At 37.8% G+C, this 19407-nt stretch overlaps 1 protein-coding gene across 1 annotated transcript; it reads right to left on the bottom strand.

Annotated features, from left to right (window-relative positions):
- Nucleotides 1-10832: 10832 nt before the first annotated feature.
- Nucleotides 10833-17451, bottom strand: LOC132711883 (vomeronasal type-2 receptor 26-like). The gene is made up of 5 exons (XM_060691771.2): nucleotides 17374-17451; nucleotides 14983-15692; nucleotides 12949-13054; nucleotides 12327-12453; nucleotides 10833-11731 (listed from the first exon to the last, which is right to left on the bottom strand). The coding sequence occupies exons 1-5, from the start codon at nucleotides 17449-17451 to the stop codon at nucleotides 10833-10835; spliced, it is 1920 nt and encodes a 639-aa protein (XP_060547754.2).
- Nucleotides 17452-19407: the final 1956 nt, after the last annotated feature.

The raw sequence follows: 19407 nt of genomic DNA, 5'->3' as shown, positions 1-19407 counted from the left end.
TCCCCTCTCTTCCATCCCCCTCTCTTCTCCCCTTCTCCTCCATCTCTCTACTCTCTACTCCTCTTTCATCTCTCTTTATTGCTGTATTCATTTTCAATTTAATATTTTCCACTATGGTGACCAGGCAACCCCGATCTTTCTCATTTATTAAAAATATTACTCGAAATTCCCCTCCACTTTTTAATTATTAACAAATATTTCAACTTATTACATTTTTTCCTTGAAATTTTCTTCCGTTTTACTTCTTACAGGTCTGTCATTTACATCATTTACTAACATTTCATTTTCATTCAATTTTACATTTCAATTTCAATTCCCATCTTAATTTCAATTAATTCTTTTGTTGCTTTTATTTCTCTCCACTTAGTGCTTCCTTCAACATCAAAAACAGTTCATTGTTTTTCACGTTTCATTTACTGATCTATTTTACATTGAACAGTATTTTCACATATAATTTCTACAGCTAACAGCCTTCTCTTTATTAACATTTTAATATTTTCACTGACTCTTAACCATTTTCTTTTAAACTCTCCACAATCCCATTTCTTGATGCTTTCCTCCCTTTCTCCCATTCCCTTACCTTCTTCCTCTTCCTTTTCTTATATCTCCCTTTCTGCCTCTTTTTTTAATTTTCCCTCTGTTAATTTTCCCTCTCAATATTTCCCCATTTGTTTCTCTTCTTTTCAGTTTTGAGATGTATTCTCTCTTATCCATTTTTATTCTATCACTGTTAATCCCAGTGTAATCATCTTTATCTTTATTTTCATTTATTTCCTTTTCAATATTTTCTCCTTGTTTCTCTTGCTTCTCATTCATCTTTTCTCTTTCTTTTTTCCTGCATTCTAACCAATCCTCTGCTTCCTTATTTCCCCTAAATGCTTCTCTTATTTTTTCAAATGTCTCCCTTAATATATCACATTCATCCTCCCAATTCTCCATATTGTCATTTAGAAGGCTAGAATTTTCCAATTTATTATTTTCATTTACTTATACTTCTAGTTTCAAAGTGGATGTGATATCTCCTTTTTCTTTCCAGATAGTGTCCAATTCAAATGCTCACTTGAGCCATCACAATCTCAGTCCTCGTCCTCTCTGCTTCTCTTAATCTTTTCAGCTGTATACTCCTATGGCTCTTTCCCATGATCTCTCCTCCAGCAGATGTCTCTTTTCAATTCACAACTCTTTCAGCAACAAAGTATCCATTTTATAATGCCCATTTCCTCTCTTCCGAGTTAAATCTTTTTATTGTTTAAAAAATGTTCCTCTGTCTCCTTTTCCCTTGTCTTGTTTTTATTTCTTTCAAAATCCAATTTTAAATCCAGGTGGAAGATTCCTTTTAGGGCTTTTGTTTTAACTTTAAAGTTCCTCTCCCCCCCTCTCCGCTTAAATTCCCAAGTAAGAGCCTGGTGGCACAGCAGACTAAACTGCTGCTGTTAAAATAGCACTTAGTTGCCAGCTGCCTGCAATTACTGTGAGTTCAATTCTCACCAGGCTCAAGGTTGACTCAGCCTTCCATCCTTTTGAGGTAGGTAAAATGAGGACCCGGTTTATGGGAGCAATAAACTGACTTTGTATAAAATAGAACACCGCTTGGGGGCGGGGGTCAAAAAGCCCTACTAAGCAGGTATACAGTATACAAAAGTATGAAGGCTATTGCTTAATGCATTGCAAGCCGCCCTGAGTCTCCGGAGAAGGGCGGCATATAAATCGAACTAATAAATAAATAAATAAATAAATAAATAAATAAATAAATAAATAAATAAATAAACAAACAAACAAACAAACAAATAAATAAATAAATAAATAAATGCAGATTAGCTGCTAATTGCTCGTTGGGACTTCTTTCAAGCTTTTAAAAGTTTTTTCTTCTTACCTGTGAGTTGGCCAATCACTCATCCGGTAACAATACTCTGTTCAATCACCACTCCTGCACTTCCTCTTTCTGATCATGGCCACTCCAGCCTTTGACAGCTCTATGGCTGCCTTCCTTTGCCAATGGGTCGAAGACTAATGCCGGCACTTCAGGGAACTTGCTCTTTCCCTATCCGTGCGAGCCTGCATCTTCTTTCTTCACTGTCCCTAAAAGACAGCTATGATCCCTAGGGATCCCCAAAATCAGCTGGGATATCGGCGCTCTTCTGGAGCTCCAGAATCCACACCGTATCGCCTGATGCCGGCCACGCCCTCTCCCTGAACAGTCCCTTTTGTGAGCTCTGTGTTCCATACAATGATCTCCCATGCCCTGTCTGAGAGGTCTTTTTTCCTTTCTGGAGGCTCTGGTTGGGCAGATTCTCACTACATGCCCAAAATCTCCACAGTAAAAAGCAGAGGGTCGGGTCATTGCATTTCTGTCTTTCTTCAGCAGCCAATAATCTCTTTATGGCTCCTATTTGCATGGGCTTCTCTCCCTGGGGCTTCATCTTTGTCAGCAGTAAGCTTTGTCAGAAGCTAAACTGTGATGTTAGTTGTCTCTGACGTCTGAATTGGCTTTGAATCACTTCCAAGCATGAGCTGATGATAATACAAAGGAGGTAGAAGTCCTTGCCTTTGTCAGGGTTCCAAGTAACACCCTGAATGAAAGAAGAGGTTTGAGGTTTGAGGAAAAAAGAATCTCTGAGACTCTGACATTCCTCAAGGTTCCATTTCATTAGAGATGTCATATTGGCACATCTGGGAAAACCCAAATCTGAAAGTTTCCAGGTCTTCCCCACCCAAAGAAAAGTTCAAGTCCCTGCCCAACACCCATAAGTCCATCACATGATCCAGTCAAAGCACTGTCCCAACTGGAGATGCCTCCCAGGTCCAGCCTCCCAGGTGCAGGGCAAGATGGCCTTGACTTTCTGAAAAAGGAATGTTATTATGACTATATATATTACCCATGCTCCATGCAATCCCCCCTCCCAATTTCCCACAACAGTAAATGTGGCAGGCCTGAAGGTCCAAATGTAAAAGATGGCTTCCAGGTCTGACAGCCTTATGATTTCAGTGCCAATTTGGTTCTTCAGTCCCCATCTCAACGGAACAATTACAGTTGCCTTATTCTAGTCTAGGTCTGCTGTGATTAATTTGTATTCTACTACATAAAGTCTGACCTTTCCTTCTTTCTTTCTTTCCTTTTTTTGAAAAACCTTTATTAACACTTAAAATCCAAAAATACAAATTAAAATACCTCTACAACAAAAATACATCTGTAATAATTATTCAATTCAACGTCTTTCTGACAGTACTTAATTCTTAACTTTCTTCATCTATTCTCACATATTCCTACTTAATCAATATATTTAATCACATTTTATATCTTATTTTGTTCTATACATTCCTTATTTTTAATTTCTATCCATTGATACCAATTATCCCAAGTTAAGTAATATTCCGAGTCTTCCTTATTATTTAATTCTAAAGTAAGTTTGTCCATTTCTGCACATTCAAAAATTTTCTGGATTATTGCACAGTCTGTTGGAATAGTGGACATTTTCCAGGCTTGTACAAGTACGATTCTAGCTGCTGTAGTTATATGAATAATTAAATATTTTATCCTTTTAGGATAATTATCTTTAATAATCCCCAGAAGAAACAGTTCAGGTATAAATTCTATTTTATAATGTGTAATTTCTTTTAGCCATTTTTGTATTTTAATCCAGAATTTTTTAACTTCTGGGCAAAGCCACCATACATGGAAGTAGGTGCCTTGTACTTGATTGCATTTCCAGCAATTAGGTTTTAGGTTAGTGTACATTTTTGTGAGTCTTGTTGGGGTTAAATGCCACCGATAGAACATTTTATACTCGTTTTCTTTATATGCAACGGATTTTGTTAATGTATAGTTTTTCTCCCATATTTTTTCCCATTCTTCTAACTCATTGTTGTGCCCAATATTTTTTGCTCATGCTATCATTGGTCCCTTTACAATTTCTTCTTCTAAATCAAAATTTAATAAATAATTATATAGTTTAGATAATAATTTCTCTTCCGGGCCTGTCAATAATTAATCTAATTGTGTAAATTTTGATTCAAATCCAAATTCCTCTAAATCTTTTCTGTATCTAGATTGCAATTGAAGATACAGCCACCAATCTATGATTATTCCCTGTTCCTTTAGTTCTTGGTTAGTTTTTAACCTTCCTCCATTGTCCAAAATTTCATTGTATTTTACCATTTTACCAATATCTAATGTGTTGCGGTAGATCATTGCCTCCATAGTGGATAACCAGCCTGGCATTTTGAGATAATGTTTCTTCCTAATTCCCTCCCAAGTCTGTATCAGTGAATCTCGAATTGTATATCTATAAAAATATGAATGTGAATATTTCTTATTTCCGGTGTTCCATATGGAGGCATGCCACCCCATCTGGAGATCATGTCCTTCTAATTTTAAAATTCTCCTATTCTTTAAACTAATCCATTCTCTAACCCAGACCAAACTCGCTGCTTTGTAATAAGTTTCCCATGCAGGGAGTCCAAAGCCACCTGTGCTTCTTCTATCCTGAACTGAGATTAATTTTATCCTCACCTTTTTTCCTGCCCATACAAACTTCATAATTGTTTTGTTTAACTCTTTAAAAAACTTTTTATCTAATTTTATAGGAATCGTTTGCAATAAATAGAGTAGTTTTGGCAAGATAGTTATTTTAATTATTGCGATTTTCCAATCGCAATAATAGTGACAACTGTAATTTCCCCCATCTTTCTAAGTCTTTCCCTATTTGACATAGGACAACCCTGTCTAACTCCTTTCATTATCTTAAATGAATTTGTAATCTCCCCGTTTATTATTACCCTTGCCTTTTGCTTGGAATAGATCAATTCAATCATCTTTTCCAATTTTTCTCCAAATTTCATGGCTTTAATTTGTCGAATCATAAATTCCCAATTTACATTATCGAAGGCTTTTTGTGCATCCAGAAAGACAAGGGCAACTTGTCTTTCTGGATGTGCCTCGTATAATATATTAAAGCCATTATATTAATCACTATTCTGTTATTGTTTCTAATTTGTCTCTTAGGAAGAAATCCATTTTAATCTGTGTGTATCTTATCATTTAGTATTTTTTTTTACCCGTTCCGCCATAATGTTTATAAATATTTTGTAATCCGAATTTAAGAGTGAGATTGGTCTATAATTCTTGATTTGTTTATTATCTGTGCCTTCTTTAGGAATCAAAGTAATATATGCCTCCTTCCATGATTCTGGTAACTTTGCTTCCCTCAGGACTTCATTACATACTTCCAATAATAATAATTCTACCGAATCTCCTAAGTGTTTATAAATTTCCCCTGGCAATCGATCTGGTCCTGGGGTCTTGTTATTTTTTTTTCGAATGTTTCTTTAATTTCTAATAATGTTATCTCCTTATTCAATATTTCCCTTTCTTCTTCCATCAGTGAAAACCCAGTCCCTTCCTTCAAGTAATCACTTATTCTTCCCCATTCTGTCCCTTCCTGTCTATAGAGCCTCTCAAAGAATTCTTGTGTGATTTCTTTTTTCTTCTTCATATTGCTTTCCACAATTCCATTTTCATCCTGTAGTTGGTGTATTATTCTTTTTTCTCTCTCCTTTTTTAATTGATAAGCCAGCCACCTCCTTGGTTTATTTGCATGTTCAAAATAATTTTGTTTTGCAAATTTTAAGTTTGTTGCCATTTCTGTTTGGTCCAAAATATTCAATTTATGCTTAACTAGGATCATTTTGCTTTTAATTTGTTCATCCTCCGGATCTGTTTGTAGTTGATTTTCTAATTTCTTAATTTCCTCTGACAACATGTTATGTTCTCTCCACTTATCTTTATTTCTTTTTGCACTATATGCTATTGTAATCCCCCTTAAATAAGCTTTTGTAGTGTCCCAAAGATTTTGTAATGAGGTGTAGTGTTTTTTATTGTCTCTAAAAAATAATTCCAATTCTTTCAGAATCTTTTGAATATATTCTTTCTCTTTTAAAATTTGTGGATTCAATGTCCATCTACCTTTCTTTTATGCCCTTTCCATATTATTTTGAGAGGATTATGATCGGCCCAAGTGTTTGGCATAATCTCTACAGTTTCAACATCTTTAACTAGATCTCCATATATCCAAGCTATATCGATTCTCGACCAGGATCTATGGGGGTTGGAATAGAAGGTAAATTTTGTTTCTTGTGGATTACAAAATCTCCAGATGTCTAATAGATTTAATTCTTCTGCCATTTCAAAAAAAAAAAATGGGTAAGATGTTCCTTTTTATTTTTTGTTTTTTGGTTATTTACATAATCTTTTTTAATGTTCACTATTGCATTATAATCACCAATCAAACAAACATTGTCATTCCCTATCTCTATTATCTTATCATATACTTTTTTATAAAAATCCACTTGGTTCTTATCAGGTGCATATATCACCACTAACAAAATCTTTTTTTGACCTATTACCATTTCAATTATCAACATTCTACCTCTTGTATCTGTGTATATTTGTTTAACTCTTATCCCCTGTTTAATGTATACCACCACTCCTCTTTTTTTTTTCTTCTGCCAATGTTATATAAAGTTTCCCCAATTTGTTATATTGTAAATATTTTTTATTATGTTTTTGGATGTGTACCTCCTGGAGGCACACAATATCTACTTGTTGTTTTACTAATTTGGAAAATATGAGTCTTCTTATAGACGGTGAATTTAAACCATTCACATTTAATGATATTAATTTCAGTTCCTCTTCCATTATTTATTTTGTGTCTCTCATTGCCTTCTTTGGATCCCTGTTCTTACTCCCTCTTCTCCTTGATGATGTTTCTCCTCTTTTCTTTTATCCTCTTGGTCTTTCTTTTGTGTCTCCTGCCTTTGTTTGTCGTGTGATTACAATTCCTCCCTGCTACTATAATCTTCTTCTGTGCCAGCTAGCTGGTCATACAGTTCTTGAGCTTTCTCCATATTATCCACTTTAATTTTTTTTTCATTCCAGGAGACTAGCATCCCCTCCAGAGTGATCCATCGAAACCGTATATCCCTTTTATTTAATTGGGTTGCTAAAAAGCGATAATCTTTCCGTAGTTCGAGGACCTTCCTAGGGATTTGTTTCAGCATAATAATTTCTTTTCCTCTGTACATCATTGGTTCCTCTCTTGTGATCTTATATATCATATCTCTCACTTTCTTACAAGCGAATCTTATGTGGACTTCCCTGGGGAGTTTATGGCATCTAGCATAACTTGTATAGACCCTGTACACCTCATCTAATTCATTTCCTATCTCTCGCTTGTCCCTTTGCAGTGCATCTGAAATTAAGCCTGCCATCAGTATCCCTAGGTCTTCATCTTTTGTCTCCATGACATTTTGGAACCTCAGAAAAAAGGAAGCCTGATCCATCTCCAATTTTAATAAGGAAGCTCCTATCTGTCATTTCTAAATTTTTCTCAGTTTGTTCTGTTCTATTTTCAATAGTTTTTATTCTCTCTTCATTCTTCTGTATTGCTTCTTGAATGGCGCTCATTTTTTCATCCAACTTGTGCAACTCGATCTTCATCTCTCCCATTTCTGAATTTATATCTGATCTAATTTCTCTATGACTTTTTGTCATATTTTCCTGTAGTTTTCCCATCGTTTCTTGTAATGATATCAGGACAGCTTGCATTACCTGCATATTTGGAGAGTTGTTCGATTTTCCAGTAGTTAACATTCCTTCAGTGAGTCTTTGGTTTGATGGAGATGCAGTCAGTGTTAGGACTAATGGTGTAGCCTTCTTTCCTGTTTTCAGGGTTGTAATGGTGGTCATTTCTCTTATAATTTTATGCTGTTCACCTAAAATTTTATCTATATTCTCCCAAATTATCATCCAATTTTATTGATCTAGTTTGTATTTATATATATATTATACTTTTCTGTAAATTAAGCTAATTTCCTTCTACTCAATGTAATTCTATCTCTTTAAATCAATATCAGTTTTACTATTATGTATCAATAAGTAGGTTAGTTGATAATAAAAATAGTAAAGATAATATGAATAATAAATATTAACTATTGGGTATTTAGTACAATAAATACAATATATAAAATAAATATGATAAATACTCTTCAGTCTAATTACAAGGATCAAATTATTCACAAGTACAGTTGATAAAGTTAGTAATTACAATAAATACAGTTGGTATTGGGTTCAAGAAATATTATTATATTTTTCTACAACTATCACCACAACTGACTATTTCCTAAGTTTCTTAAATAGATATAATTTTGTCAGCATGGTTAAATATTTATATATTTCTAAAAACTATATATGATCTATAGCCAGCTCTAACAATACTAAGTAATATTTTAAACATATAGATATGGAGGGATATTAAGCTAAAAAAAGTTGATAAGAGCGCAAAGAAAAAGGAAGAAAGGGGGTATTTGAATTTTTGAATATTATTATTCCCGTTATATTCACTATTGCATCAGCTTCCGTCTTACGATGTCAATCTCTCTCTGTTTGCACAGTCACTTTTCATAGTTTGCATAGTCTTTTCTTCTCAACTGTAAGCCTTTCGTTTCTCCATTGGAGCTCAAGTTTCTGAGATTCAAAGTCCAAAATACAGTTCCTTATTTGCATTCCTTTTTTATCTCACAGAGTGAAACTCTGGTCGCTTTTTAAATGTTTTTGTTCTCTTCTGCTCACTATACTGCTCCTGATGCCAGAATGCCACCAATTGTTCAAAATAGTCCTTCTCTATTGGAGACTCACTCTGTCCCTTTAATCATTCCTCCGGCTACTTCTTTGCTGGTCTTCAAACCTCGGCTAAATCCACTGCTCGGGTTATGCCTGCTGTACTGTCTTTTCTCCTCACTTCCCTTTTCTTTGGCCGGTGCATCACACCTCCAGGACTGCCATTAGGGCAGGCTTCTTCCAGGTCGGGTTGGAGGTTCTCTTCCTAGCACTGCAGGAAACCGCACCTTTCTTCGCTGCCTCAGAGACTTCCTCCTTCTATTGTTTGTCCCTCTAGGACAAAACTTCGCCTCTCAAGGCCCCCGATCCCTAGAAATCCGGCACAAGGAATGGAGTCTCAGTTCCTCTGAACCACCACAGCACGATGCCACCACCGGAAGTCAAAGTCTGACCTTTCTATTACCCCACTCAAGCTAATGAATTGTGAGGGATAATTATAAACTATTGGATAGGTATCCGATCTCAGAGATGGCCATGAAATTCTGATAGCAATCCATAATCAAGTCATTAGCTAAGTGATCTAAGAGCCCAGCTGAGGCTGTTAATGTTGTGGTCTGCCAGCAGCCTTAGGAGCTGGTAGCAGAGTCGGACAGTGAGGAGGCTGGGGAGGACAATGGGCCAGTCCTGGAGTCAGGGGAAGGCCCAGACGAGGGCTCTGCGTCTGAGACAGAGATGGGGCCAGGGCCATCTGGGAGTGATGCATGGACTCTGGAGCCTCCAGAGTAGGACAGCAGGGAGGCAGAGGAACAGAAGGAGTCTCTCCCTAGTGCACACATGCAAAGAGCTTCCAGAAGACAAGAGCAGCTAAAGCAAATAGGACGACTTGGGAGTAAGGCCAGGAGATGATTGGCCCCTCCCATAAGGTTTAAAAGAGCAGCAACGGCTCCTGGGATCTTTGTAGGAAAACAATGTTGTTACATTTGTTTCGTATTGGTGTCTCTTCCTTTTGAACTTTGTGAGGGTTTTGCCAAGAAAAGCCTTTGGCAGGGTGCCAAAGAAGACAAAGGTTTGTGATAAGACCAAAGGACTGTTTATGAAGGACTTGTTTTGGAATTAATTTGGACTAAGCTGAGAATGAAGTAATTCTCAGCTGTTCTAATAAAATATGTTTGTTTAGGACTGATTGTGTTTGATAATAACTATTTGGGCCTAGATCACAACAGTTAATAGACTCAATAAAGGAGATTCATGACTGGTTGATTGGGAATCCCACTGCTAAAGTTCCCACAAACAACTCTCCTTGTGCTTTGAAGGTTGTCGTCCATTCTGATTCTCCTCTGAATCTTTCTGGTATGCTTCCATAACTCCTTTGCAGCATGAATTGTAGTACCGAGGCTGCTGCTGGTGTCAGAGGAGCAAGAGGTACCAGTTATACCAAATCTGCATTTGTTATGTTCTTAGAGTGCTGTCAAATTGCACAAATTGCACACAGGGTGCAGGACAGTGTCCACTGTTGTGTGGTCAGCCATTGCTTCTGCTTGTAGGTCTGATGCCTTACTGGTGCTTTCCATTGGTCCCCAGTGAAATTTTTTTCGAGTATAAATTAATCAGGCAGAAAATAAACAGATGCACACATGGAGGTTTAAGTAATGTGATTTATTGCTTAAAGTGTATGCACAGGAATCTAAACAAATAATGTCAGCCTTTTTTTAAAAGATTCAAGATTCAACAAATTTTACATTTGAAAGAACCCTAACAAATCCAAAACTGCTATCCTACGATACTGTGTTAACTATACGTTCATAAAATGATAGTCAGCCTTTTACTGTATTTATGCAACATTTTAGGAATGGATAGTATAAAAATGATGAACATGTCTCTGTAAACATTGGACATCATTTGAGCCAATAGCTGTAATATCCTAACAGAAAGCAAGAAAGCCTGATGACCAAAATCAAGTTGAAGGTATGTGTTGAAAAGGAGAAAAGAGTAGGTTAAAAAAAAAACTTGGAAAAGGGTGATAACACAGCAACGTGAGCACTTCTTTTGGAATGGGCAATCATAACAAATCTTAATAATCATAAACATCATATACAAATCCTTCTTTCACAAAAATAAAAAATAACTGTTCCTATAATTATATATGTTCATTACAGCCTGCATTCTTTTTATTTCTTTTTTCAACAATTTCTCTGACCCAGGAATATCACATGGGGTATTAATTCCTCTTTATGAGTTGCTCCTTGTGGTTGAGATCAGGACGCAAAACAATGATGTAGCATTTTGGCAGGAATATGCATCCCAGTAATGCAGCGCTGGAGGCCAAGATGGAGAAGACCTCCACAGCTACCATGGCTTTTCCTTTTGTGCTCAGATAGGCTGGAAAGAAGGAGATCCACACACTGCAGAAGGCCAACATGCTGAAGGTGATGAACTTTGCTTCGTTAAAGCTGTCAGGTAATTTACGGGCAAAGAAAGCCACAATAAAGCTGGCTACGGCCAAGATACCCATGTAGCACAAGACACAATAGAAAAAGGAAGCTGAGCCCTCATTGCAATGTAAAATCATTTCATGGAGCTCTGAATGCATGTCCAACTCAGGAAATGGGGGAAATGTTGACAGCCAAAGGATACAAATGCATACTTGTAAGAGAGAGCATGAGAGGACAATGGAAAAGGCCAATCTTTTCCGCACCCATCTCCTCATTTGAGATCCTGGTTTAGTGGCTATGAAAGCCACAACCACAGTGATGGTTTTGGCCAGTACACTAGAAATGGCTACTGAGAAAGTGATGCCAAACATTGATTGTCGGAGAAGGCAGGTCACTTTGCCAGGTTGGCTGAGGAAGAAGAAAGAGGAGAGAAAACAGAGCAGAAGAGAGACAAGGAGAGTGTAGGTGAGGGACCGGTTGTTGGCTTTGACAATGGGAGTATCCCTATACTTAATAAAAGTTCCAAGTACCCAAAATGTCAAGAAGGAGAAACAAAGAGCTGCTGAGACTAAACTGATTCCTAAGTTTTCTTCAAAGGTTAGAAACACCACCGTTTTCAGGATACATCCTTTCTTTTCTTTATTTGGATAATGATCTTCTGAACATTCAAAACAGTCGTCCATATCTGGAAAGAAAATCAAGGATATTTTTTTTCCGTCTAGGCCACAGCTGTAAAATTTGTGGCCCACAAGCCAGATGTGTCTCGTCCTGGTCTTGCCCATGCCCAGTTTAGCAAAGGGGGAAAAAGTCATGATACATCACATGATGGCACTGTGATGATGTGAGTTTGACACCCCTGATCTACGCAGTCCGTATTATTGAGGGGTGCTTGGTGCTCTCAGAGCTTGCTTGTTTTCTTGCACACGTTTCATTACCATAAAAATGTACCATCATCAGTGCTAGTAAGGAGTGCTGTTTGCTTGGTAAGGTGTGTTTGGGCTAGTTTAAATAAAGTCCTTACAGTGGATACCCACAAAACTGACAGCAAACATCACACCTTACTACCACTGATGATGTTACCTGGTTAGGGTAATGAAACATCTGCAAAACAACAACAACAACAAGCAAGCTCAGAAAGTACCAAGGACTCCTCATTTCAACCTGAGCTGCAAATATTCTCCTTTCTTCGTATTCCATATGATTGAAAATCACCTTATTAATTGTATGCATCCAAGTAGTTTATCAAAGTCTAATTAAGTTTGGTAGAATTCCTAGCCTACCATTTTGATTTGAAATCTTCCCTTCTGGGCAGGGAACACAGTCATAGCAGCAGAACTGATCCCCCTCAATCCCCTTCTTCCAGGATCCAGGGAAACAAGGATCATTGCATCGAGAAAATGGAAGAACCTGGTGATAAGCATAAAAAGGTTTTGAAAAGGGAGATATTTAAAACAGTTTGTAATTTTTCTGTTTACGGAGATGAATTATTTTTGACTTCCTAAAGGATACTGAATTAACTGGGATTTATAGTGTAAGTGAAAAAGATGTAGGTATTACTTAATCCACAATTTAAAAGGATGTAAAATTAAGCAAGTAGAAATTAGAATAGTGTACAAAATTTCCTGTTTGAGGGACAGGGTGGGCAAATAATAACAAATGGATACAAACTCATGGAAAGATGTCCACTCTTGTGATTTCAAATGGTAATACAATTCAAATACCCAAAGATGGCTTTTGTATTGTAATATCATTTTGTCAATTTAATGAGTGCTTGATCATCAACAACATTTGAAAAGGATACTCCACTGTTTCTTTAAAATCCAGACATTAGATTTCAAAAGAGATTATGTTCAGTATAGGATCATAATGGATTAAGGCATAGACAGTTCATAAATTTGATACCTGGTGAAAAGCTGGATTCCAGACAATCGTATCTTCATCAATCCATAATTCCTTCCCTTTTGGAGCCTCTAGATCCAGCTTTCCAACTTTAACTCTCTGAAAGGATCTGTTTGGAAAAGTGATCAAGTTAGTGATGTCGAATCCACCTGTTGCTTCCCCTTTCTCATTCAGGAACACTCTCTCCCCAACTGAATTGTTAAAAGAAATGCCTTGAAGAAATGAATGAAGCTATTTGAAAGAGAATAAAAGAGAGACGAAACTGAAAGCAATATAATAGAAAAGTGAAGTCATATTCCAGTTTCATTCACTCATTCTTACCATTCCTATAACTATTATTAAATATGTATGCTTAGAAATTTGATAAATTGATATTGCATGGAAACTTGGTCCACTCTATTATTAATTTGATATTATTGTAAGAAAAGGTAAACATGAATTGAAGCAGAATGAAAAATAGGTTTTGGGAATTATGTAACATCCTTCAATTATTATTTGCGTTCCCTACTTAAATAACTAATTCAACCTAGCCTAATCTTTCCTCTTTGGTATAAAGCTATTTTAGAGTTTGAGGTCTGACTAATTTCCTTTAACCAAATTTTAGAATCTGAAAGCATTCTTTGATAGATGGATGAGAGGAAGAGATTACTGTAAACTTAGGTTTGTTTCATACTATGGCTGCCACATGTAAAAAGGACCACTTTTATTTTATTCCTCTAAAACTCTGATAGAGGCAGAAAGCTTTGCTTGTCACCCATGAAAATTTCATGAGCTACACTGAAAGTTCAAGGAGAATTGATTATTTTTGGAGGAGACAATAAAAAGTAACCTAAATTATAACTTCATCTGTGATTGTACAAGCTAGGGTAATTTACTAAACAGCTCCTGCCAACATCTAAACCATAAGTTATACAGTATCTCCTTGATGATCAGAATAATAGAATAACAATAGAAACCATTTTTCTCTTTTAGACAGAACAGTATAATAGGGTGGGAAGGGACTTTGAAGGTCTTCTAGTCAAACACCTCCTCAAGGAGAAGACCCTATGCCATTTCAGACCCTTCTCTTCATAAAAATCTACGGTGTTGTAGCATCCACAACTTCTGCAGAGAAGTTATTCAACTAATTCATTGATAAATGTGCTCACCATCAGGAAATTCTTCCTTATTTCTACTTTGTTTCTCATACTTGCTTCCATTTGCAGAAAACATTAAGACATTAAGATAGGGGACTGGAGGCTAAAACATATGAAGAATGGTTGCAGGAACTGGGTATGTCTAGTTTGATGAAGAGAAGGACTAGAGGAGAGACATGATAGCAGTGTTCCAATATCTCAGGGGTTGCCACAAAGAAGGAGTCAAACTATTCTTCAAAGCACCTGAGGGTAGAACAAGAAGCAATGGGTGGAAACTAATCAAGGAGAAAAGCAATTTAGAACTAAGGAGAAATTTCCTGACAGAACAATTAATCAGTTGGACAACTTGCCTGCAGAAGTTATGAATACCCCAACACTGGAAATTTTAAGATGATGTTGGATAACCATTTGTCTGAAGTGGTGTAGGGTTTCCTGCCTGGGCAGGGAGTTGGACTAGAAGACCTCCAAGGTCTCTTCCACCTCTGTTACTCTACTCTATTCTATTCCATTTCCAAATTGGGTTCAAAGATAATTTTACATCAAGAAGAAGAAGAGGAAGAGGAAGAGGAAGAAGAAGAGGAAACAGAAGTGGAAGAGGAGGAGGAGGAGGAGGAGGAGGAGGAGGAGGAGGAGGAGGAGAAGAAGAAGAAGAAGAAGAAGAAGAAGAAGAAGAAGAAGAAGAAGAAGAAGAAGAAGAAGAAGAAGAAGAAGAAGAAGAAGAAGAAGAAGAATCCAGTGCAGAGAGAATACCTGCCAAGCCTGCGGCTTTGGAAGCTCAGATTTTTTAACCACAGTTTTTTTTCTATTGTACCGTAATGTGGACAGAGCCTGCAAAGCATGAGCCACAGCATAAACAGCATTGTAGACACTGTAGCTTTGGCCAGTCATTTCCATTTCAAACACAGGCTCAGGAAGATCCTCCAGCTTCATCTCCACAGTGCAGCGAGTATTGTCCATTTCTTGTAACTCTGGCTTTGGAAAAGAACAATCAAATGCTTGTTCCCAAACATCTTGTTGAAACCCATCTCTGTAGTCTGAAAGAGGATTAATGGTCTGAAGAAATTCCTTGAAACCTACAACTGCTGTTGAGTGAACAGTGAACGAAATGGCCCCATTGAACATCTTCAGATCCCATCTGATATGAGTGCCTGGTAATACAAAATCAATTTGTGCAGTCATGATCCACACCTTTCCAAATAAAGCAGTTTCCTTGCTTTCAGGATCTACCACAAATAATATCAATCTTAGCGATATAATTGACCAGGATTCTCCATAGACAAGAAACACATTGGCTTTCCTATTCATCATATTAATAGACATAAGTGTCATTATTTGATAAAATTCTACTAATCTTTCCAAGTGGATTTGTTGAGGAAGCCTTTCTATAAACGCTGAGCAGATTCCATTCTCTGAAAGTAAGGGGTGCATTTTCTGTAAGAATTTTTCTCCATTGTTATTATCAAAGGAAAATATCCCAATCCACGTCCACCTGAAATGGCGAAGCAGTTGGATGATCCCGATGTACTGATGGTCTTCTTTGGGAACCATGAAATAAAGTGAAGAGAGCTTACTGGTCTGAAATTCCTCTTGGGCTAATGAACCATAGGTCAGCTATAAGAAAGTCCAGAAGTATTCTGATGACTCTTTTGATCAAATTTAATTTTTCTATTTGTTTTCATATAAAATATATCCAAGGAACACTTTCTGTACCATTCCCTAAAGAATATAGAAAAGAAGGGAAGAAGGGAAGAAGGGAAGGAAAAAGAAATGAGAAGGAAGGGAGAAGGAAAAAGAAGGAAAGGAAGGAAGGAAGGAAGGAAGGAAGGAAGGAAGGAAGGAAGGAAGGAAGGAAGGAAGGAAGGAAGGAAGAAACAAGATTATAATGAGAGCAAGGGAGTATCTGAGGGAAATCAGTAGCCCTGCTGCCCTTTCACCATCCCTTTGTCTCTTCCTCCTGACTTCTCCTAGTGTTCTCTCATCCTATCACTAAGAATGCTTTGGTTACAAATCCAGGTCTCCTCGAGTGGAGAGGGAATGGCCTCCCTCTGCCTGCACCCACCATAAGTAACCTGGCCAAGGAGAGTGAACAGCATCCTCAAGAAGGAGGTAAGCACAGCTGGGCACCCCATCGGGGCTGGGCTGGGCTGTGGGGTCCCAGCATCCTGGAGAGCTGGGGGCTTGCCCTCCACTGCCTAAGGCTCTGGACAGCCTGAGCCACCATCCAGGGGTCCTCCACATGGCCTGAGAGGGACAGTGAGGCTCCTCTGGAGGACAAGGATTTGTCCAGAATGCGGCCGCGTGGGTAGTTATGGGAGCAACTCGTTGTGCCCACATGACACCCCTCCTGCGCGAGCTGCACTGGCTCCCAGTGGTCTTCCGGGTGCGATTCAAGGTGTTGGTTACCACCTTTAAAGCGCTCCATGGCATTGGACCTGGATACCTTCGAGACCGTCTTCTGCCACCAGTAGTCTCCCACCGGCCAGTTCGCTCCCACAGAGAGGGTCTCCTCAGGGTGCCATTGGCCAAATTATGTCGGCTGGCGACACCCAGAGGGAGGGCCTTCTCTGTGGGAGCCCCTGCCCTTTGGAATGATCTGCCCCTAGAAATTTGTAAAATCTCTGATCTCCGTGTGTTTCGCTGTGCCCTCAAAACCATGTTGTTCCACCAGGCTGGGCTATCAATGTAAAGATTTTTAATTGGTTTTAAATGGGATTTTAAATTTGGGGTTTTACAAATTGGGCCTATTATTTAATAATTTTAATTATTTTTAAATTTTGTCTATCTTTGTGTTTTTAATTAGGCTGTACACTGCCCTGAGTCCTTCGGGAGAAGGGCGGTATAGAAATAAAATTAATAAATAAATAAATAAGGATTTGGCACTCTTCCGGATCTTGCCTTCCTCTGCTGCAGACAATGGATTCCCCCCAGTTCCACCCAGGCCACCACAGGTGCCCCAACATGATGGATATGGAGCTGATCATGTCCACACCAGCTACGCCCAACACTGCCCTTATGCAGCCTTCAATGAAATTGAGCTTGACACCCCTGTACTAGATCAATTGCTTTGTGCAAAGCAGTTCAAATCTTCTCTCAGCTATTGGATGACCCCAATATTCACTTTGTCTAACTGGCATGGTAGTTTCAGGAAACAATGCTAAGTATTTGACCTTAAGCCATGCAGACCATATTAACCCATATTAAGAAAAACATAAGACTAATTTGGGATGTTCATTAATTATTCCATAACAACAATAAGATTAAGAATTTTCCCCTCAACCCTTTCAAAACTTACTTGTGGAATCTTGAAGAATCCTATAATTTCAGCTACATAAAATGATGTGACAAAATCCAATCCCCCAATGATAGCCATGAGATTCTTCTGGGTGTCACATTTGTAGTTAGGGACAAATTCCTGGGATTTGAAAAGCAGGTCCAGAGTGGTGCGATAGGTCATCCTTGAATTGTAGTAACTGTCATAGATGTGGAACCCAAGAGTGACGTTAGGTAAGATCTGGGAGTCCTCATTGATCTCCTTCACAGCAAAGGCCAAGGCAAGGATGTGCTGGTAGAATTTGATTATAACACTGCAATTGATTTAAATACCCCAGTTGAAAAAGGAAGTTGGCACATTCTCATAAGGTGGCATCATTTCTATATAAAATTTCTTTCTCTGATGAAAGTGGGAAAGTAATAGGTTTTCTAAAATGCTGTACAACCAAAAACAATTCCAGCATGTATCAGTCATTTATTGTATATACTGTATTTGGTTAAGAACAATGATACAGATTTAAAAAGAATATTACAAATGTTCTCCAAAAGATCTTTTGCACCAAAGTTTCATACATTATATGACAAGTAAATAAAGTCAAACAAAATTTCTGTATTCTCCCATAACTAGAAACATTTGAAGGACTGAGAGGCTTAGATTAGATATAAAGCCTATATTTATACTCTCATAAGCAATTTTGGGGAAACTGATTAAGATTAGAAAAAGAAAATTCTTACTTTGTTATATTGTAAGTTGTTATACAAGGATATTCCTTAAAATTAATTTGCAAAAGGCTGTAAATGATGTGAGACACCATCCCACCAATGACGAGGTCACCAGGCTGGTACCATTCCTGTGGAACAAAGAAAGCATCACTTGCAGGGCAGCTCAGAGTCACTATTTTCTTCACCAGGAATATCAGGAGGAGCCACATCTTCACTCTTGAAAATGTCTCTGTCTTTCATGGTGATTAATTCAAGGTTTATATCAGAGAGTGCACCTAATCAGAAAACCCACCCCTGGGATATCCATGAAATTGCAAATTCATTTCTCGAATTGCATCAGGGTTTGAACAAATATACTGGCGGGGGAGAATAAAGGAAGGAAATCTGTTGCCGTGACTCAGACACACTGCCATTATTATCCTTGCGCCAATCCCCTGAGATTCAAGATACATTGATTGTTGTTGAATTGAAATAGCCGCCTATGCAAGTCTTTGAGTTTTTACCCAGTTCACAAAATATGGCGATTCCTGTAGGAGATGATTACATTGTTTTTGATGAGAGAATAAATAGATAGTGTTTAAATACTTTTTTTGAAATGCACAATTGCTAATAAAATGTAGAGAGGGGAATTCTGCAATACAAAATACACTTGATTTTTGATTATTTTTTTTTTACAATGAATAATGAGTGCAGTTCTATCTTCTTTGCCTTGCATTAAGATGCATAGATATTTTGGCATTCCCTCATTTAACCATTTCCATGGTTTTCTTCCAGGTCCCCCTAGATGGGAGGGGATACCTCTATTTTTTCCACAACGTTAGGTCAGTTGACATTTTTACTCACGTTAGCCATGAGGAGGCTGTATATGTTTATTTTATTTGGAAATGAACAGGAGTCTGCATCCTTAAATGTTACCCTGGCTTTGAAAACACTTGACGGATCAATTCCAGAACAAGGTTTAACTCCATAATTTCCAAACAAAAGAAAGTTGTACTCGTGTTCTTTCTTTCTTCGATCTTCCTTCCTTCCTTCCTTCCTTCCTTCCTTCCTTCCTTCCTTCCTTCCTTCCTTCCTTCCTTCCTTCCATCTTTCCCTCTCTCTCCCTCTCCCTCTCTCTCTCTCTCTCTCTCTCTCTCTCTCTCTCTCTCTCTCACTTTCTCTCTCTCTCTCTCTCTCTCTCCCTCTCTCTCCCATCTGTTCCTGACTCAAATTATTACATTTCATTTTACTATCATTTTTGGACACAACAGAACTAAAAATTCCAAACTAAAATACACCAAGTTTCTCCTGGGAACCAAGGACGTTCTCACCAGGTTCTGGGGAGGCGTGGACT

The sequence above is a fragment of the Pantherophis guttatus genome, chromosome 4, assembly GCF_059756535.1.
Source record: "Pantherophis guttatus breed Tessera chromosome 4, ASM5975653v1, whole genome shotgun sequence".
In the NCBI taxonomy this organism is placed as follows: domain Eukaryota; kingdom Metazoa; phylum Chordata; class Lepidosauria; order Squamata; family Colubridae; genus Pantherophis; species Pantherophis guttatus.
Note: the sequence above shows the minus strand (reverse complement) of the source record. Positions and strands in the feature narration are given on the sequence as shown.

Excerpts from the sequence above, each read along its gene's own strand:
- LOC132711883 (XM_060691771.2), bottom strand. The coding sequence starts at position 17,451 with ATGGCTATCATTGGGGGATTGGATTTTGTCACATCATTTTATGTAGCT. Across the intron at positions 15,693-17,373 it reads GATTCTTCAAGATTCCACAA|CTGACCTATGGTTCATTAGC; the intron begins GTAAGTTTTGAA and ends ACTTTCTTATAG. Across the intron at positions 13,055-14,982 it reads GAGGATCTTCCTGAGCCTGT|ATCCTTTCAGAGAGTTAAAG; the intron begins GTTTGAAATGGA and ends TTTTCCAAACAG.